Raw genomic sequence first — 21,240 nt, 5'->3', positions numbered from 1 at the left:
CCCACCCGCATGTGTTGTCACCTGCAGGTTTGAGCAGCAGGCTCTGTTCTTCTATCCAGGTCATTAATAAATATGTTAAATAACACTAGACTCAGAACATTGCTGTGGAACCCACCTGAAGATGACCTTCCAATCTGACCATCCTTCCTAACTGTCAGGGTGGGGAAGCACTAGAATAAATTGCCTAGGGAGGTGGTGGAATCTCCATCACTGGAGATTTTTAAGAGCAGGTTGGACAAACACCTGTCAGGGGTGATCTAGATAATACTAGTCCTGCCACGAGTGCAGGGGATTGGACTAGACCTCTCGAGCTCCCTTCTGATCCTGTGATTCGATATTCAAACGGGGGTGGGGATAAAAGCTTTGTAAGTGGGTTCAGTTCTGATAGGAGGGGGCAGGGTGAAAAGCTGGCTGCGCTGTGGCTATCAGTCCACACTGTTGTGGAGATGGAGAAGCCCATGTGCCCTGCTTGCACTATAGAGATCCCGCACTCTGATGTCCTGTCTCTTCTCGCCCCTGCGCTGGGCTGGGTGCTCCACTGCGAATATGGGGAGGGGTATTGTCCCAATTCTCCCAATTACGGTACCATGCAGAGAGCTGGAACTGGTTCATCTGCAGCAGCCATGTGGACAGCTGAAACGCATTACACCCACACCACATAATGCACCCCCACCACTCCATACTCACACAACACCACAGATGACACCCACACTCCCACACACCCCTCACACCCACACTGCACAAACACCACACTACACACCATACACTGTGTGCAAAAAACATCACAGTATGCACCCCCCCCGCACAATGTATACATAATGCATATACCATAAAAACATACCCATGCAGCGCAGAGCGGCTCTGCTTGGCACTGCTGCCGGCTCACTGAGGCCTGGCGTGCTGTGGCGAGGGCAAGCAGGCTGTGCAGAGCCATGACCCAGGAGGAGCAACCTGCGCCCATGAAGCTACAGCGCTGGGGAGCGTCCCTCGCCCAAGCCCTGGGCTGTACACAGACTCCCCACCAATGCAGGCGCTGGCTGTGTTACACAGCTGGGGCCTCCCACCACATACACACGACCCCTTCACTGCCTGCACACCCAAACCCACGCACCCTGCACTGTTCACACACATGCATGCCCTCCCATCTCACACAGTCTGCAGCCTGTTCCCACCATCCGCCTCCTCCTCCCTCCCCAGGCGTCGGTGAGTGACCCCCACCAGTGACAGGCATGGAAACGCGGGCTCCCAGCGGGTCCCTCCGGGCGCTGTTTATTGCTGGACAGTTGGCAGCCACCGGCCAGGTCTCTATTTACAACAGTCCAAGTGGGGGAAACGCCGCCGGGGGCACCTTGCAACACAGTAGTTGGGGCCACGGCTCCCCATATTCAACCCTCTGAGCTCTGGGGTCCCCTGGCCAGCCGGCCTCGGCCACAAGATGTCAGCTGCTGTGTTCAGCACCTGCTCTCGTGACCCACCATGAGGGTGGATTGGCCCTGTACCCAGCCACACGGGCTCAGTGCCATGAGCCATGGGCCCCAAGGCCGGCCTCTCCCTGCCCGGCATCACCACCGTACCCTCAGAGACACCCTCCTGTTCACTCCCCCATGGCCCTGCACAGCCCCTTGCCCTCAAGGACCCCGTCCTTCCCTGTCCCTCTCGACCCTGCAAAGACCTGCCCCCCCCCCCCCAGCCCTGCCCTCAGGGACCCCCAGCTGCCTTCTCCCCAGCCCTGCCCTCAGGGACATAGGGCTCCTGTTGCGCTCCGTGACTTTGCAAAGGGGCGTCTGACAAACAGACTTATGGATGCTCAGGAAGGAAGTGACTCCGGTTCTCTCGGCTCTGTGGGGCACATGGGGCAGAACCCTTCTCCTTCTCTCCAGGCCAAGTCATTTCCGTGGGGCGAGTGGGTCTGAGAAGTGCTGTTCTTCCCCGCGGTTGGCATCGTCACCCCAAACACCCCCTGGGAATAGAGCTCGGGGAGTAGGGGACAAGGGACTCAGCAGGGTCGGGATCTGGTCTCCACAGGGGAGTGAAGGGGGCTGGGGTAATCATCACAGAAACAAAGAGTGACACGTCTGGGACCCTGGTGCGTAACGCACTACAGGGTCCCCCCATCCCCATATGACACCTCCAGGGTTCGCTTGGGTGTGTGATGCTCTGGACAGGCCCCTCTGTTCCCTATGACACCTCCAGGGTTTGGGTATGTAAGGCCCTCCAGGCCCTTATGATGCCTCCAGGTGTGTAACGCGCCAAGGGGCCCCCCACAAGCAGGTTTGGTTGCTGGGAAAGAACACAGACCCCCCCACAGCCCACACCCAGGCAGGGCCTAGCTGTGGGGCCCTGGGGCCGCCCCACTCAGTCCCCGCTGTCCAGCTTCTTGCTGTGTGGCACCAGAAAGATGCCACCGTCGGCGGTGAGCTGCAGGGAGAACTCGTCGGGCGAGTAGGGGTTCCCCGCGTCGTCCCGCAGCATGAGGAAGACCTCACGGTACAGCTGGCCCAGCTTCTGCTTCATCAGGCCCAGGGTCTTGTCCACCTCGCAGCGGTCCCGCAGCAGCTGCTGCCGCTCCCGCCCCAGCTGCTCCAGCTCCTGCTCCAGCTGCACGATGTTCTCCAGCTTGCGCTTGCGGCAGTTCTGGGCCGCCACCTTGTTCTTCCCGCGGCGCCGGATGTCCCGGATCAGCACCAGCTGCGGCTCCGTCAGCTGGTACTTGGACACCAGCTCGTTGAAGTCGTCCACCGGCAGGTTGACGATCTTCTCGGTAGGGAAGGGGATCTTCATGGCCAGGGCGCGGCGTTCATCCCGGCTGCAGGCCAGCTCGGCCCGCGGGGGCACCCGGCCCTTCTCCGGCTGGGGCTTGAATGGCTCCGGGGGCTGCATGGCGAAGGGGGGCACCTCCTGCAAGGTGGGCAGCAAGGGGTAGTGTGGGCCATAGTCCACGGGGTACATCTCCGCGTAGTCGGGCCGCAGCCTGCTGGGCTCCAGCCCCTCTGTCTCCATGGAGTCAGCGTCGCTGTAGTTGAGCGACAGGCCCGAATCTGACTCCAAGTCCTCCTGGACATTGCAGGGTGGTGGGGGGCCATAGCCCTCAGCCCGGCCCCCCTCAGCCCGCCCGCCGGCCTCTCGCTGGGCCTCGCTTAGCAGCCCGGACAGAGACGGAGTCTTATTAGTGCCGATCTGGCTCAGGGCGGTGGTTTCCGGCCCTGGGTCAAGGCTGGAGGAGATCAGCATCCCAGTGTAGCCATAAGGGGGGTCTATAGGGGGCACGGGGCCCATCAGCCGGGGGCATGGAGCTGCCATGACATCCAGATAGTGGCGGTCATACACTGGGGCAGGCTGGCTGCAGCTGGGCACTGGGCCATCCCCCAGCGCTGGGCAGTGCCCGTAGTTGACAGTGGGCACCATTTGCTGCATGAGGGTGTAGATTGCCGGGTCATAGGGGGTCTCATTCGGCACATCCAGGCCCTGTGGGGTTGAGAGATGCAGGCTGGTTAGTGGCTGCTAGGAGCTTCCCACGAGGCATCGCTGGGCCAGGCCTCCCACACCTGAGGGGGCTTGGGTGTTGTCCCCATAGGACAGGGTAGGGAAACCAAGGCACAGGGAGGGTACGCGGCTTGCTCAGGGTCAAGTGGCAGAGTCAGGAATAGAACCCAGGAGTCCTTACTCCCAACTCCCCCCATAGCACCACGGTCACGCTCCCCACCACGCCCTAGGCCCAAAATGCTGGTGCAAAAGCAACATAGGGTCCAGACTGGACCAATGTCCCCTCCCCTCCCTTGACTCATGTTCCCCCAACCTCCTTCTGCAAACTCCTGTCCCTTCTCTCACCCAGGCTCCCTCCGCTCCCCCCAACCCACTCTCCTCCAACCACCTCCCCTCCCCCAACTCATGCTTCCCCCAGCTCTCCCCCCCTCCGCCACTCATCTTTGTTGCCCTTCTCTGAACCTTTTCCAGTCCCGCTGTATCCTTTTTATGACAGGGCAACCAGAGCTGCACCCCTTATTCAAGTCCTGGGCATACCAGGGATTTCTATAATGGCGTTATGATATTTTCTGTCTTTTTATCGATCCCTTGCCTAATGGATCTTTACATCCTCATCCTGCACACTGAGCTGAGGTTTTCCATGGTGAGGCCAAGCTCACTTTCTTGAGGGGTCACAGCTAATTTAGAACCATCATCACATATGTGTAGTTGGGGTTATGTTTTCTGGTGAGCATTACATTTATCTACCACACTGAATTTCAGCTGCCATTTTGTTGCCCCATCACCGAGTTCTGAGATCCCTTTGTAACTTCACAATCAGCTTTGGGTTTAACAGGGGTGATTTTGTATCTTCTGCAAACTTTGCCACTTCACAGTTTACCCCCTTTTCCAGATCGTTTACGAATATGTTGAACAGTAGAGGTCCCAGTACAGATCCCTGGGAGTCCCCACTATTTACCTCTCCTCACTGTGAAAATGGACTGTTTATTCCTACTCTTTGTTTCCTGTCTTTTAAGCATTTACTGACCCATGAGAGCACCGTCCCTCTTGTCCCCTGACTGCTTACCTGGCTTTGGTGAGGGCCCTTGTCAAAGGCTTTCTGAAGGGCCAAGTTTACGATGTCCCTGAATCCCCCTTGTCCACATGTTTATTGACCCCCGCAAAGAATTCTAATAGATTGGTGAGGCATGATTTCCCTTCACGAAAGCCATGTTGATTCTTCCCCAGCAAATCTTGTTTATCTGTGTGTTCTTCACTTAGTTTCTACCAAGTTGCCCCGCACTGAAGTTAGGCTCGCCAGCCTGTAATTGGCAGGATCACTTTTGGAGCCCTTTTTAAAATTAGGGTTACATTAACTACCCTCCAGTCAGCTGGGTCAGAGGCTTAGCTCAGTGATAGGTTACATACCACAGTTAGTAATTCTGCAGCGTCATATCTGAGTTCCTTCAGCACTCTTGGGTGAATCGCATCTGGTCCTGGTGACTTATTACCAGGGGTGAAAGTTAGCCGGTACGGCGTACCAGTAAGAAGCCCGTACGCAGCCGATGTTAAAGGGTTAACATCGCTGCCTCTTCCCCCTCCCCCACCCCCAGTTGGCAGCTCTGCCACCAAGTTGGGGACAAAAGGGGAAGATGCCCCAGGGCCGGCAATTTAGCCCTAGGCCCTTTTAAATCACCATCAGATCTGCGGGTGGTGCAGGCCAGGAAGCGCGGATGGGCTGGGTGGGGAAGACTGACCCCAGCCCTGCCCCTTCTGCTGAGGCCCCACCCATTCTGGGCCCCCGTATGGGTAAGAGTTTAATATTACTTTCACCCCTGCTTATTACAGCTTAATTTATCAATTCCTTCCAAAAACCCCTCTACTGACACCTCAATCTGCGACAGCTCCTCAGATCGGTCACTGAAAAAGAACAGCTCAGGCGTGGGAATCTCCCTCACACCCTCTGCAGCGAAGACCAGGGCAAAGGATTCACTGAGCTTCCCCTCAATGGCCTTGTCCTCCTTGAGTGCTCCCTTAGCACCTCGACCGCCCAGTGGGCCCCTTGTCTGGCTGGCAGGCTTCTGGCTTCGGATGTATTTAAAAACATTCTTACTGTTGGTTTCCGCGTCCTTAGCAAGAAGCTTCTCAAATTCTTTCTTGACTGGTCGTATTTTAGTTTTATGCTTCATCTGCCAGAGTTTGGGCGGCTTCTTATTACCCTAACTGGGACCTGACTTCCAGACTTTTTGCCTCGTAATGTGCTGCTTAGCCCTGGTGGTAGGGTGACCAGATGTCTCGATTGTATAGGGTCAGTCCCGATAGTTGGGGCTTTTTCTTATATAGGCTCCTATTACCCCCTATCTGGTCAGCCTACCTGTGGTGGTCTTCTGGTCCTCTTATTGTCTCTCCTGACTTCAGTCTGAGCCTTTACTCTGCTGATTTTAAACAGTCCCCATGCTGCCTGCAGGCATTTCACCCTTTTAATGGCCAGCTAACAGGGGTCCCCCCTTGGCGCATCGTTCCCCTTTTTAAAGTGAAATGTCACCATGGTGGGTTTTCTTGTGTTACCTCCCTACAAGGATTACACAACAGTTGCTATTCTCAAGCAGGTCAGGAGTATTCGGACCAGCTCCTGGGTGCCACTTAGGACTAAATCAAGACCCACCTCTCCCCTCGTGACTGGCTCCCAGGACTAGCTGCTCCACGGAGCAGCGGTGGAAGCTAGTGGTCTCTAGGAATTTTATCTCTGCATCTTGCCCTAGCGGGACATGTGCCCACTCAGTGAGAGGACAATTGAAACTCCCCATTGTTATTGCACTTTCTGCTTTTGTAGCCTCTCTAATCTTCCTGAGCATTTACAGTCACCCGCGCCAGGCTGCTCAGGGCACCAGCATTGCCTGCCCCGCTACCCACACTCTGCAGCACCGCCAGCCCTAGAAAGGGGTCAGGAAGACCTAAGGCTGTGGGGGTGGGTAATGCAGAATGCTGGGAACTCACCACCCCTTGGAGGTAGAATGGGAGGCCCAGAGCATGCTGGGAATATGTTATTCCTTGGGGTGGAATGGAGCATGCTGGGAACACCTTGCCCCTGGGGATGAGATGTGGGGCCCAGAGCATGCTGGGAACACCCTGCCCCTTGGAGTAGGATGGGGGGACCCAGAGCATGCTGGGAACACCCTGCCCCTTGGAGTAGGATGAGGGAGACCCAGAGCATGCTGGGAACACCCTACCGCTTGGGGTGGGATGGGGGGCCCAGAGCATGCTGTGACTGTGTCATTCCTGGGGTTGGAGGGGGAATGGAGCATGCTGGGATCACCCTGCCCCTCAGGGAGGGGGTTGCAGGCCCAAAGCATGCTGGGAAGGCGCCCAGCCCTGCAGCAGGTGCCTGCCCTACAGAGATGGACAGCACGATATCGTCCCTACCAGAACAATGGAGCCGATTCATCTCGTCAGACAGATGCCCCATTGTGTGGCCGGCCTCCCCCCGCCCTGCTCCCACCAGCCGAACACCACAGCAAGGGCCCTGCAGTGAATGGGGCAGTGTTGGCGCAGGGGGAGGTGATCAGCTCCATCCCACTGGGAAGATTAAAGAGGCGGCTGTGTGTAATTAATACCTGCAGCTTTGCGGGGCCTCGGGAGGACAGGGTGCTGGGCAGGCGGCTGTGTGTCCCCAGAGCCCTGGCTGCCTCCTTACACTGACCAGGTCACCTGTCCCTGGTGGGATAGATCCAGGGGGCTGCAAAGAATCCCAGGGACGTGGGGCTAGAACTCACCAACAGGAGGAGCGCTCCCTTGGCCTGCACAGCTAGCAGCTCCCTTATCCTCTTGGTGGGCTCAGCCACTAGGGGGCAGTATTGCTCCCTCACTCAGGGATCCCCACTAGGGGGACGGGGATTTGGTTGGCACTGGGGGCCGGTTAGCACCACTGGGAATTGGGCTGAGGCCAAAGGATGGGGGAGCAGATGGGAGAAATTAGACCTAAACATCAGGTCTGGGGTGAGCTCTGTGTTTCCAGCCAGGGCCAGATTGGCTGGGGCAGACAGCCCATCGCAAGGACCCCCCACTGGTCCAACCTGGGCTTATCAAGGCCAGGCCAAGAGCCAGCCAGTGCACTCCCCTTCTCGAGCTGGCAGTGTCCATGCCAAGATGGGGTGGGGGCTGAGCCGTGAGTCCCCTCCCTGTGGCAGGCTCAAGGGAACCCATGTGACTTTCGACCCAGATCAGAACTTCCCCTCTCTAGGTGCTGGGAGCAAATCGCCCGCTGGGGTCTAGGCTCTGAACCTGGCCAAACTCGTGTCACTTGTGTGAGCCCACAGCAGGCAGCCGCCTGAGAACAAGGCCCCATTGCAAGGGGAGATGCCAACCAAACCCCTGGGAGACAGACACCCAGGTGGGTGGCAGTAGCCCAGTGGGGACAGGGGCCTGGCAACACAGCATCTTGGGGCTCTGGCGCAGCTGGGTCAACCCCTCCCTCTTCTACAATAACTGCCCCTCCAGCTTCTCCAGCACCCAGGAGATTGTGGGGCTCCGCGCTGGATGCAGCAACCGGCTGAACCAAGGAGCCTGGGATCCAAAGGCGGCCTGGCTGGGGGAGGGAAGCAGAGGCTCCATTCGGGGCTCACCTGCAGCTCCGCGATGGACATGATCTCCTGCCAGGTCAGCTCCATCTCTCCCTGCTGGCCAGGCTCACTCAGCGGTGGTGCGGGCAGGAGTGATGTCCGGGTCCGGCCCTGCTGGGGAGGGCAAGGGGGCATCTTGCTGGCCCAGGCTCTGCCCAGCGTCTGCTCCAGAAGGGCCACCCCAAAACCGGCCGTGGTAGGGAAATTCTGTGGCACAAGGAAAGAAAGAATTTGATTGGATAAGGGCCCAGCCTTCCCACTTACTGATTGGTAGAGACAGGATCCACCCTAGCCTTCCCACCTGCTGATTGGTAGAGACAGAATCCTCCCCAATCTTCCTGCTTGGGGATTGGTGGAGACAGGATCCATCCCAACCTTCCTGCCTTCTGATTGATAGGGACTGGAGCCACCCCAAACGTCCTCACCTGCTGATTGGTAGAAAAAGGATCCTTCCATCCCTCCTGCCTGCTAATTGGTACAGACAGGATCCATTCCAGCCTTCCTGCCTGGGGATTGGTGGAGACAGGATTCACCCCAGCCTTTCTGCCTGCTGATTGGTAGAGATAGGATCTTCCCTCACACACACCAGCCTTCCTATCTGCTGATTGGTGGTCTGAGCTATTTCTCTCTCTGATTGGGAACTGGAGAGTTCTCTCTGAAATGGGGAAGACTGAGGAGCTCTTTGCCGCTCCCAAGTTCCCTAGAGGCCTGAGGCTCATTCTGTCCAGCATGGCCTGGGTGTGGCAGGGGAAGTGGGGATGCCCAGGATCGCTCTGCTCTGAGCATCTCCCTCGGGCCTGCTGGGCCAAGCGTATGGAGGGGCCAGGCTCCCCTTGGGCCCCCACTCTGGAGACTGGCTCCAGATCCCAACTCTCCTGAGTCTGAGGGGTTGGGTCAGGGGTCACCGTCTGGAGCTGGGTGGCCTGAGGAGTTCTGGCTCTAACTCCTCTCACAGAAGTGGGCTGAGGGACACCCCCTTCCTGGCAGAGATGGGAGGTAGGGGTGGCATTTATAGGAAAGACTCCAGTTCCTGATTCCCACTGAGCTCTGGCAACCTTAGTCCTCTTCCCAACCCAACCCAGTTAGGGCCATGCCCACCAGCCCCCACATCCCCACTCACCCTGCTGCTGCTCTCTTACCCTACCCCGGCTTCATGCCTCCTCATTTCTCTTCCCCCTCTGCCTGGGGCGACTTCTCCTCCCCCTCGTCCCGCTCCACCCCTTCCTGAGCTCCCTCCACAGTCTCCCACCCCTGTCACATCTGGGGGGTTGGGCGCGGTGGGGGGGGCTGCAGTACTGGGCCATTCCCGAGCACCATGTTTCCTTCTGCCGCCCGGTGGGATGTTTCCCACGGCGACCCTGGGAGTGGCCACCCCGTCTGGTGCCCCGATAAGCCTCCCCTCCCTGGTCGCTCCCCTTACCTCTGAGCCGGTTCTATGAATTTGCAGCCCGCAGCTGGCAAAATCAGACATTCATGAAGCTGGGAGGAGGCCTGCTCTGCTCCTGCAACACACAGATAAGAGCCCTTATCACCCGCAGCTGCATGGCCAAGACATGCCCCCGGCCAGCAGCTGTCAGGCTCATGCCCAGCCAGTTCCCTGAACCCACTGTGCTCTACCCACCCACTCCCAGCCCTGACCATCCTCAGTCTCTGTCCAGGGCGAGACACACCCATGAAACTGCCCAAAGCATAAGGGAGGCAGTGTGATCTAGTGGGTAATCCACTGCACTAGAACACAGGACGCCGGGGTTCTGTTCCATGGCTGCGTCTCTGCTCAGTGCCTCAGTTTCCCCTCCTTGTCTCTATTGAGCCTGGGAGCTCTTTGGGGCAGGGTCCGTTTCTCACTCTGTCTGTGCGTCACCTGGCGCAGCAGGGCCCTGATCTCGGTCAGGTCTCTAGGTGCTGCAGATATGCACAGAATAATCCTGTTTTGCAATAGGAGCCGATGGTGGATCATGGAGGGGGCCCTAGTGACCCCACTCAGATTGGCCAAGGTTCTGTGACTCACGCTTCCGCCCTGAGAGACTGCGCCACGCTAATGACCATGCATGGCCAGGCCTTGGATTTACCTTGCACCCTCCTGCAGCACAGCGCCCCCTAGTGCCACCCTGGGGCAATAGGGCCAGAGCTGACTGCCAGGGGAGAGCGCCCCCTGCTGAGCCCCTGCCCCGCTCCCTGGGCCCGCAGCCCTCCCCAGTGCCAGCGACTGAGTGTGCGGGCAGGGCCGCCTTCCTCCAGCGATTTCACAAGAGGCTCCTTGTGGCAGGGGAGCCCCCGGGCTGCCGGGAAGAGAAGCAGAACCGGCCCCGTCACTCGCCAGCCCCACCCGGTGCCCACGTTACCCCCTCCCTGCTGGCAGTGCCCTCCCAGGGGAACGTCCCTGCCGCTCCATTCAGCTCTGCCAAGCAATGACCCCCACGAGGCCCCCGCCAGTGATACTCAGGCTCCCTGTATGGGGGGGGCGAGGACAGAGTCTTTAATCCCCCAGTGGAACTGAATCCCAGTGGGCTTGTGCCACCCCAGGAATGAACGAATGACATGGCCAGGATGGCTCTGTGGGGCACAAATGGACAGATCTCGGCTCCCCCCATGGCTGGGCTGGTTTTCTGGGGCCCAAAGGGAGAGAACCAGCTCCCTCCACCCCCCCATGGCCAGGCCAGCTCCCTGGGACCCAAAGGGACAGATCCCAGGTCCCCTCCGCATGGCTCAGCAGGTTCTGTGGGGCTTACAGGGACAGACTCTGGCAGATCGACGCTCCCCTGCCCCATACCCGCCTCTAAGCCCACTCCTGGCCAAGGCAGCCTTCCAAGGGGGGCACCCAGGCAGAGCCGGATTCTCAGAAGAGATGGCCCTGCCAAGGGCGCGCTGGGCGGCAGCTCCTTGGAAAGTCCAGCCCGGCTCCCCAGGGGGTTCAGCTGGGCCTGAAGCTGTAATTTGCGTCCACGAAGCCAGACTCGAAAGCACCCGCCTCCCCCCTCCGTGCACCGGGGAAACCTGAAGGGCAATTCACAGTAAAGATGTGTGGGAGAGAGAATCCCTATGGAACCACGATTGGGGCAATAAACCACGGAGATGACGGGCCAGATGCGGGGGATCCGAGCCAAAGCAAGGGTGGAAAACAAAGGCACAGCCTGCTCAGGCCACCCGCCATCATCGCCAACCAGGGGAGTGTCTGAAATCTTCAGTACTTCACCTCCAGGAACCCCACCAGAATCCAGGCAAAAAGCCCCCCTCTGCCGGTGCAGTCCTCTCTCACCCGCCCCCAGTTCCACATTGCAGCATCACCCCATCGACAACCCAGCTGGGATCATGTGGCCCCCCAGACCCTATTTCCTGGATGCTGTTCTGCAGGGCCTGGCTGTGGGATCCCCAGACAGCACCTGCCAGTGCCACGCAGACGCGAGGGGTGACTCTAACCAATGACAAGCTCTGGGGCCAGGGAGACGCTGGGTATGGTCAGATCAGGATGAGGGGCAGAACATAGGCATGGGAAGTAGGGTTCAGGGGTTGCTGCAGCATCCCCAGGTTTTACACTCGGCATCCCAGCTGCCAGCCCTGCGCCCCTGCTGCCCAGGGTCCTGGCTGCCAGTCCAGGCTGTCCAGGGTGTTGGCTGCTGGCCCCAGGTCCTGCTCAACCGCTGGGTCCCACTCGGCCGCTGACCCTGGGGGCTCCGCTGCCGGCCCCAGAGTCCCAGCCGCCAGCCCCGCACGCGAGGTCCTGGCTGACGGACCCACACCTACGGCTCCACACCCACCTCTATCTGTGTCCCCAGCCTCCGCTGCCTTACTCCAGTCCACATCCCCCCTCCTAGAGCCATAGCCCTGCTCCCAGCCCCAGCTCTAGGAGGTGGTGAGAGGTGCGGGCAGGGATAAAAGGGGTGCAGCTCAGCACCCTCACTCCAAAAACATCCAGTGACACTGGGGCAGAGATGGGCACTGCCAAGGGCCATGCAGGTGGGTTCCGTGTAACTGACCAGGCAGATCAGAGACTTCTACAGCTGATTGGTATCAACTGGGCCACACCCATTGCTGTACCACAGAAGCAGCTGTTGGATAACGGGACACAGCGCCTTCCCCACATGGCCACCCATCCAAATCCAGCAGCCAGTGCCAGCAGCTACCACCTTGCAGCTGTTTCCACATGCCGGCGAAACGAGTTTGCCAGGTCTCAGGCTAGTCCCTGGATCACAGACACCTGCCCCCACAGTCATCCCTAAAAGGCTGACAGTCTCTGGCAACGGGACTGTCATGGGGGCAGGGCGGGGCCCACAGGCCCCCCTGGGAAGCTAGTGAGGCAGTTCGGAAAGGAAATAGATTTCTTGGCGATAAAACCAGAAAGGTCCATTCAGATCCCTGCATTCAGCCTGGTAACTGAGGGACCTGGATCATTTGGACGTGCGTCCATCCTCAACCAAAAGCCTCCACGTGTTGGAGAATCCACCAGTCCCCTGGGAAGCTGCTCCCAGGACTAAGTCCCCTCCCTGTTACAGACTCATGGCTCAGTTCCAGTTTGAACTGGGAGGAATCCAGCCTCCGGGGTGGGACGTTCCAGCGGCTCCTACTGTCTATAGGTATTTATTAGGTGTATTACAGTAGCATCTTGGAGCCTCACTCATGGACCAGGCCCCCCACGTGCCAGGCGCTCTATAAACACAACAGACAGATGGTCCCTGTGCCAAAGAGCTTACAGTCCAATGCAGCCACCTCTGGGCTGGGACGTAGCTTCCAGTCACAGGCCTGGTCAACACTTAAAACGTTGGTCAACAGCTATGGGACTCAGGGGGCTGAAAAATCCACCCCCAAGACCTGGCCTCAGTAACCTCAGTTTGGGCCTTCACTGAATCAGCTCTGTCCCACTGTATGTGGGGGGAGGGATAGCTCAGCAGTTTGAGCATTGGCCTGCTAAACCCCAGGATTGTGAGTTCAGCCCTTGAGGGGGCCACTTAGGAATCTGGGGCAAAAATCTGCCTGGGGATTGGTCCTACTTTGAGCAGGGGATTGCACTAGGTGATCTCCTGAGGTCCCTTCCAACCCTGATATTCTATGATTTTCAAAGAGACCAATTCAGCCTTTTTTAACTCAAAAAAAAATTTCTAAATCTGCTAGGTTTCTTGGTTTGTTTCCCCCCCCCTTTGCTTTTGTCTCCATTCCTGGCAACTTTGCAAGGCTGTTTTCGTCCAAGGCCTGCTCTGGTTCAGGGAGGAATTGGTCAGGGAAGTTTTCTGACTGGTGCTACGCGGGACGGCGGACGAGATGCTCCCAACGGCCCCTTCAAAGCTATTATGAACATTTCGTAATTTTCCAAAAATATCTCTATAAAAAACAACGGAATGTCGAAAGAGGAAACAACCCTTTGATCCCAGAAATATGGGGGTTGGTGGTTTTTCGCTGAAAAATCCCCCCCATACCATACACACACATGTGACTTAAGTGACCAATCAGAACTGGCCTTGGGGAGCCTGTCCCCACTCCCAAATCCTTGAGCTGGGCCCTGAGCCTGGCACAGCCCTTGTGTTCCTTGCGCTAAACCTGCTGCCTTTGGGCATTGAGGGTGCACCAGGCTGGGCCCTGGAGGGGCTGGGGAGCACCTGGCAGCTCCCTGTGGGGGCAGGTTGGCAGAGTGCCCTGGGCTGTCTCCTGAGGATGCCCCGTGGATGCCCCAAGCTGTCTCATCTCTCAGTCCCCGGGACCATAAACACTCCCCAGCCGCAGGAACGCCCAGCCAGACCGCGCATTGTGCTCACTTCTGCTTTCAGGTGCTTTCCAGCAAGCGGGATGAGCAGCCGGCCGCAGCAGCATCCCACCAGGACCGGCGCGCCAGGCTGGGGGAGGCGGGCTTAGCTCGGCAGCCTCGTGCCACCAGTGCTTTGTTTCCACCGAAGCCATTGTGGATGGGGTTAACGGGCCGGGAGAGTGTGGGGATGAGCCAGGGTAGAGGCTGTGGGGGTGGGGCGGGGAGGGGTGCTCGGGACTTTCTGTTGAGCAGCCCAGGTGGTGCCTGGATCCAGGACTCTGTGCGTCGCTCTCATCCCGTCCGTTTGTCTCCCCTCCATGTGGATCAGAGCCCCCGGATCAGGGGCAGCTCCCCACAGGGCTGAACCCGATGCCAGCTGGGGGCAGATTTGCGCTGAAGCAACATGAGATTTACTCTCCCGCCACCGGCGTCAGATCCCAAACCCAATTCCCCCCTTCAGTGCCAGTGTGGGGATTGGGCCAGGCCTAAATGTCAGACCCCTCCTGTTCCGAGCCACATTCTCCATGTGGTCTAAAGGTTAGAGCCCAAGGGAATGGAAACCAGGACTCCTGGGTTCTCTCCTTTGGCCCTGGCAGGGGAGTGGGGTCTGGTGGGTTAGAGCTATGGGGCTGGGAGGAGACAGGACTCCTGGGTTCTCTCCTTTGGCTCTGGCAGGGAATGGGGTCTGGTGGGTTAAAGCTATGGGGCAGAGAGACAGGACTCCTGGGTTCTCTCCTTTGGTTCTGGTAGGGGAGTGGGGTCTGGTGGGTTAGAGCTATGGGGCAGAGAGACAGGACTCCTGGGTTCTCTCCTTTGGCTCTGGCAGGGAATGGGGTCTGGTGGGTTAAAGCTATGGGGCAGAGAGACAGGACTCCTGGGTTCTCTCCTTTGGTTCTGGCAGGGGAGTGGGGTCTGGTGGGTTAGAGCTATGGGGCAGAGAGACAGGACTCCTGGGTTCTCTCCTTTGGCTCTGGCAGGGAGTGGGGTCTGGTGGGTTAGAGCTATGGGGCAGAGAGACAGGACTCCTGGGTTCTCTCCTTTGGCTCTGGCAGGGAGTGGGGTCTGGTGGGTTAGAGCTATGGGGCTGGGAGGAGACAGGACTCCTGGGTTCTCTCCCTTGACTCTGGCAGGGAGTGAGGTCTGGTGGGTTAGAGCTATGGGCCAGAGAGACAGGACTCCTGGGTTCTCTCCCTTGACTCTGGCAGGGGAGTGGGGTCTGGTGGATTAGAGCTATGGGGCAGAGAGACAGGACTCCTGGGTTCTCTCTTTTGGCTCTGGCAGGGGAGTGGGGTCTGGTGGGTTAGAGCTATGGGGCAGAGAGCCAGGATCCCTGGGTTCTCTCCATTGGCTCTGGCAGGGGAGTGGGGTCTGATGGGTTAGAGCTATGGGGCAGAGAGCCAGGACTCCTGGGTTATCTCCTTTGGCTCTGGCAGGGGAGTGGGGTCTGGTGGGTTAGAGCTATGGGGCAGAGAGCCAGGACTCCTGGGTTCTAGCCCCAGCTCTGCTCCTGATTCCCTCGGTGAGCCCATTGTCAGAGCAATTTTGCCACCTGATGCTAGGGCCCTGTAGAGAGCAGGGCACGTTTATTGCAGGGATCAGAGGGTTAAGGCACTGATTGGCCCCCTCCCCCACCACAGCCTGTGGGCCGTTATCACCTTCTGGGGCCCCTGGCTTCCCGCCCGTGTTTCGACACAGGCCCCCTACGATTTCCCAAGGCCCCAGCGGGATGTTGCACAAGGCAAAACTGATGCCCAGCCTCTCTTGGTTAACACTGCGCCTGGCTCCAGCTGGGCACGTCCCCCTCCCTTGCTCCTGGGCCCAGGGCATGGGACAGGGTTGGGGGGTTGCAGGGCCTCTCTCTGGGACATCCTCCTTAAGAGAGGCCTCCCCACCAGCCCTGGCCACTGCCCAGCCCTCTCGGCTCATCAGGGTGGCCCTACCCTGCACCCTTGGCCCAGGCAGCCTTGCCATACGATCAGCACCATGCACTGCGCTGGGAGGACCCTTGGTGCAAACACTCCAGCACCCCCCAGTACAGCCACTCGCAAACACTGCTCACTGCCCTTGTAGCATTGGAGGCAGGGTGGTGTCACGGGGAGTGCACTGGACTGGGACTCGAGAGACCTGGGGTCTGTCCCTGGCTCTGGCCTGCTGGGAGACCTTAGGCAAGCTGTGCTGCTCGCTGCCTCAGTTTCCCCATCTGTACAATAGGGTTCACAGCGCAGACTTCCTCGGTGAAGCACTTTGAGATCAGCAGAGAAGAGCCTGCCAGGACTGTTACTATGGCCCTGGGAGCTGGCAGTCTGTGCCAGACCCTACGACGGCTCTGACAGCTGAGATCCCACTTTACCCACCAGCAGTGCTGACCCCTGCCTGCTCTCTCCCCTGTGCCCCACCCTGCCCTGCCTTCCAGCTGCTGGGTCTCAGATACTCCCCCACCAGGTGGGACCCACATCCACTCCAGGTGTCACCCAGTGGCGCAGGATGGGGATACTTTCCCTCCAGACCCCTGCACCTCCCAGCTGGCATCCTGCAACCTTAGCATTAGCAGGAGCTGGCGAGCATGTGTGCACCACTGCCCTCTGCTAGGCAGGATAAGGACTGCTCAACTGTGTGTCAGAGGCCCTGCACTGCTGAGGGGGATTCTCCCTTGGTGCAGGTGGCTTTGACACCAGGAGGATCTGAGTTCTGTGTCTCATCCAGCTAGGCATGGAGTTCCCAGTGCCCGCGGCTTTGCTACATGATTCTACCCAGCTCCTGTACCTGTTGTGGGAAGACCCTACAATAACAAACCAGCATGCACAGCAGTGGGCTCGGTGGGTTTTTCAAGCTCCCAGAGATGTTCAGGTCAGGCTGGCGTCAGTGCTGAGATGGGGCTGCCTGGGGCTTGACCCCAGAGCCGGGTAGGTGCTTAGGGCTGGAGCAGACTAGACAGGCAAAGCGGAGAGACAGGCAGAGACTTGTGACTGGGCTCTGTCGGGGCAGGGGGTTCCGCCAGGACCATTGCTTGTTCTGCTGCTTAGCCTGACATGTAGCTTGTACCAAGCGTGTGGAACGCTCATGCCCTGCGTGGGTTAATAGCAGCAGGGATCGAACCTGCAACCAGATCATCGTCCCTAAAACATCAGCTCTTAGGCAAGGCTGCACTAGGCACCACAAGAAGGGACCAGAGCACCACACTGAGTGGGCATGCCTTATACTTGGGTACGTGGGTGTTGTGTGCACATGCGTCAGTGTGTGAGCGCCACTGCCCTCTAGTGGATGGAATCCACACCACACTACTCTGTGTCATAGCCCCTGTACTGCTCCCAGGGAGTCTCCAGGAGGTTCTGGGGGGTCTAAGGTGCAACTCCCGTGATTCCCAGAGAGGCTCGTCTCAGGGCCCCTTTTCCAACCCAGGCAAGGCCAAGCGCTGCTCTGAGCCAATGGCCCTTCCCCTGAGGGATTGGCCTTCAGTGTCACTCCACCGTCTTGGAGTCCTGGGGCCAGTCCAGGGGACAGCCCAGGGGCTCTGGAGGGAGGGACCCGATGGGGATCATGGTCAGTGTGTATGGGGGATGGAGCCAGCCCCAGATTCCCACCCTGGTTCTGGCAGCGCAGCCCGAGAGGGTGCATCCAGCCCCATCTCTGCCCCCAGCAAAGGGGTTCAATCCAGACCCCCTGCCCCCAGCTGGGCTGTTTCACTGCAGTCAACGATGGAGATGATGCAGAAGCCTGGCTAGAATCTGGCTCGCTTGTCCCTGGCTGGAGCAGCTGGCTGGGGATGGGAGCCTGCGTGGGTTCAGGTTGGGAATGCAGCCTTGGGATCTGCAGAGGCAACTGCTTCTTGGTGATGCTGAGGTAAATCCAGGATCATGCCATGCACCTGAGTGGGGCTAGTCAGCTTCACACCGGCCTAGCTAAGTGCCGAGTTTGGCTCAGAGGGGGTGGAAGCAGGCACAGCTCTTCCAATCCTGTGTGCCAAATCAGCACCCCAAGCCACGAGCCAGAGACAGGTCAGGGAGAGGGCTTGGATCCCCCAGGAATGCAGGCCTCTGCCCCCAGAGCTGAAGGAGAATCCCCACTAGCTTTTAGCAGTATAGAGCATATGACACACAGCTCATCCTTTATGCCCCACGTTTGCTCTACTGAGGCTGAGAGAGACGGGACGCCTGCTCTGAGGTGACACGCCCTTGGAGACAGGAGTGAGCTGAGACCCTGCAGGGGGATATTTTCTTTGCTGTTTCTTGTTATTACCAGTCTGAGGACAAAGTTGCCACAAGGCTCAGATCCTCAGAAAGAGAGAGAGCTACAGGAACCCCTTTACTGCCCCTCAGCGCAAGGCCTAGCCCCCGCCCCTCCAAGGGCAGGCTGGGCTGGCCCCCGGTAAGGTACATGGGTACCCAGCCAGGGCCTGGCCACATTCAGTAAGCCAGTGCCACAGAGCTGCTGATGGACTGTCTGACATCACCTGCACCTGCACTGCTAGATTTCCCTGGTACCTCCAACAGCCTTCGCACCCAGCTCTCAGGCATCCCTGGCACTGCCATATCCTGAGTGCCTCCACCAAGCCAGCCCCCCATCTACCTGGGAGTTTGGGGTTCTGGCAACACCCCAGTCTGAAAATCAAACAGAGCCCAACCTCCCTGAGCTCTGCCTAGTTTCCAGTTCATGCTAAACAGCTGTGAGCTGCGCTGCACCCCAGAAGTGGCGGCTTTTGGGCAGTGGGGGAAGAGTTCCCTGTGTCAGCAGTCTTGGAAACCCTCTGGGACCCTTCAGGGATAGAATCCAGCCCCTGCTGCTCTGAGTGCGCAGCCCCTGGCACTTGAGCTGAAGGGAAATCGCTGTTGGCTGTGAGGGGGTCATGACACTCGGTGAAGCAGAGTCTGCAGCCATCCAGGAGAGGGCAGTGGTGAGCACTAACTGGCTGGTCACAGGTCCTGAGACCAGCCAGGCCCCTCTCCAGGAAGAGGCTGGGAGCAGGGTCCCTGGGGCAACAGAAACGGCCCCAGGGGAGGGCAAGGCCAATGGGCCATCAAGTCCAGGACCTGGTCCCCCTGTGAGACTCCCAGTGTGTCCAGCCAACCACAGACCTGTCCCTGGAGCCCAGGCCTGGTTCTGCTTCACAGCCCAGCAGCGCCTGGGGGCTGGATCAACTCAGCCCCACAGCCCCAGCCTCTCTATTTACTACCAGTTATTGCAGCCGCAGGTGCCAAGCCTGTTTCTCTTTGTCTCTGTGATATCATGTGGCAGGGAGTTCTGCTGGTTCACACTCTCTCCCGCACACCATCAAACACTGCCATGCTGACCTCAATAGCAAACACTGGGAGAATTTGCTGGGAGAATTTGCTGACCTCTGCATTGGCTCCACGTGTGTGTGTGTGTGTGAACATGCACGCGCGCACACTCTGTGTGTATGGGTGTATGCATTGTGTACATGTGTGTGCATAGAGTATAAATGTACACTAGGTGTTGGGGTGCGTGTGTGCAGTGGGCATGCGTAGGGTGTGTGTTTGTGTGTGTGTGTGTGTATACAGTGTGTCTGTGTGCATGTGCACTCTGTGTAGGAGTGTGTGTGTGTGTGCATACAGTGTGTCCATGTGTGTGTGCACTCTGTGTGTAGGGTTGTGTGTGTGCAGTGGGTATGTGTAGGGTGTGTATGTGTGCACTCTGTGTGTGTAGGATGTGTGTGTGTGTATACAGTTTGTCTGTGTGCACTCTGTGTGTAGGCGTGTGTGTGAGTATGTGTGCACCCTGTGTGTAGGGGTGTGTGTGTGCAGTGGGTATGTGTAGGGTGTGTGTGTGTGTGTGTGCACTCTAGGATGTGTGTGTGTGTGTATACAGTGTGTCTGTGTGCATTCTATGTGTAGGGGTGTGCGTGTGTGTGCATACAATGTGTCCGTGTGTGTGTGCACTCTGTATGTAGGGGTGGGTGTGCACGGTGCATGTGTGTAGGATGTGTGTATGGTGTGGTGCCCCAGGAGGTGATACAGGGTGCGGGGGGGAGGCTGTGTTTTATTCACCTCCAGTGACACAAGGGCGCAGACGGGAGAAGGCGGCCCCCAGGCTGAGCCTCCCCCCCCCCGACCTGCCTTCTCTCTCCTGCCCTCTCAGACACAAACCCTACCCCCGCAGAAGCCCTGGCAAGTCTCTGCAGGACCCCGCAGGGCAGCGACTTCCCCACAGGCCACTGAGGGCAGACCCCCAAACCCAGCAGGCTGGCGCCCATCTGATCAGAACCCCCAGGGGCTGCAGCATCCCCGCCCCACATGCCCAGGACTTCATACCCCCAGCTTCCTCGTGGGCCCCACAGCCTCCCCACGCCTGCCCCCAGACTCCTGGGTCCCCAGAGCCATGTGTCCCCAGCCAGCTCACAGAGACGGGGCCGAGCAGCAGGTTTCAGCCTGGGATCTGGGTTGGACCCTCCCCACAGCTCGAGCGGCCGGATAGAAATGGCGATCTGGAGGGTGCGGGGTGGGTTATGGGGGACAGAGATCCTGGTCAGGGGGTTGGACCCCGGTTGAGGGGCTAAACAGGGCTGGGGATTTGTGTCTTGGGGGGCAGCATTGGAATCTGGGGCTTGGTGCTGGGATTGCACCCTGCCTTGTTCCAGAGTCTGGGGCCCCAATCCTGGCACGTTGGGGGGTGCCCTGAATGAACCACCCCAGCGAGCAGTTCCATGCAGGCAGGACGGGGCTCACTCTCCGCCCCCCAAGTGGTGACCCATCTGCCTTGGGAAAATCTCCCACCCCCAGCTGGGATCTCGGGTTCCCAGCACCTGCCGGAGCAGCGAGGACCTGAACAAAGTCTCCTTTGAGAGGCCGTGGCTGGGCTGCTGGCTCCTACCTGCCTGGGATCCCCAGCCGGGGGGCGTGGGGGGGTCTCACTCTTTTCCCCGTCTCCCTCACGGTGGCTCCTTCCCGGAGGACCCCGAGGTGCTGGGGCAGCCGAGCGTGGTCCGTACTGCAAGCCGGGGGGGGGCCTTCTCAGGGCACCTCCATCCTGGGCAGCCCTGGGGGGCTCACGGAGGGCAGGGCTCTCGTCCGTGTTCTCCTCGGTGAGGCTCTGCGCCTCTCCCTGGGGTTGCCTGTTATTACATAAGCGGGGCCAGCCCTGCCCCGCCGTCTAACGGCCTCCCGCTACACCCCCCCCCACGAGGTGTGGAGGGGAAGCCACAGAGAGCAGTGTCCCTAGGGGATGCCCCCCTCCCGCCTCCGGGGGCTGCGCTGCAGGGAAACAGGAGCCCTCGCTCCAAGGCACACAGTGATAACAAGGACACACACCACAACATGACACAACCCCCAACAACGCCCAGACACGCAAAGACTTTGGGACACAGCGCCACGCACACACAGCCACACACACATGCTTGTGCATATGCACAAACACAGCCACACGTGTGTGCACAGAGCCCCCTCCCCTGCACACACAGAGTTACACACACAC

The 21,240-nt window shown here is 59.0% G+C and overlaps 1 protein-coding gene across 4 annotated transcripts; it reads right to left on the bottom strand.

The window, feature by feature from the left end:
- Positions 1–1,243: 1,243 nt before the first annotated feature.
- Positions 1,244–21,036, bottom strand: NFE2 (nuclear factor, erythroid 2). Of its 4 annotated transcripts, none has more exons than XM_030554396.1 (4): positions 20,641–21,036; positions 9,502–9,583; positions 8,085–8,288; positions 1,244–3,465 (listed from the first exon to the last, which is right to left on the bottom strand). In XM_030554396.1, the coding sequence occupies exons 2-4, from the start codon at positions 9,550–9,552 to the stop codon at positions 2,356–2,358; spliced, it is 1,365 nt and encodes a 454-aa protein (XP_030410256.1). In that variant the 5' UTR covers positions 9,553–9,583; positions 20,641–21,036; the 3' UTR covers positions 1,244–2,355. The 4 variants fall into 4 exon arrangements, with proteins under 4 accessions (XP_030410256.1, XP_030410257.1, XP_030410259.1 ...); XM_030554397.1 differs by lacking the exon at positions 20,641–21,036 and adding an exon at positions 8,383–8,506 and having other exon boundaries at positions 9,502–9,570; XM_030554399.1 differs by lacking the exon at positions 9,502–9,583 and having other exon boundaries at positions 20,641–20,910.
- Between the last annotated feature and the right edge of the window lie 204 nt (positions 21,037–21,240).

The sequence above is a fragment of the Gopherus evgoodei genome, chromosome 3 (genome assembly GCF_007399415.2).
Source record: "Gopherus evgoodei ecotype Sinaloan lineage chromosome 3, rGopEvg1_v1.p, whole genome shotgun sequence".
Taxonomy (NCBI): Eukaryota; Metazoa; Chordata; order Testudines; family Testudinidae; genus Gopherus; species Gopherus evgoodei.
The sequence above is the reverse complement of the archived record's forward strand: the minus strand, read 5'-3'. Positions and strand labels throughout refer to the sequence as shown.

Coding starts and splice junctions, on each gene's coding strand:
- NFE2 (XM_030554396.1), bottom strand. CDS start 9,552: ATGTCTGATTTTGCCAGCTGCGGGCTGCAAATTCATAGAACCGGCTCA. Junction 8,289..9,501: donor TTCATAGAACCGGCTCAGAG/GTAAGGGGAGCG, acceptor CTTGTGCCACAG/AATTTCCCTACCACGGCCGG. Junction 3,466..8,084: donor TGTCCATCGCGGAGCTGCAG/GTGAGCCCCGAA, acceptor TCAACCCCACAG/GGCCTGGATGTGCCGAATGA.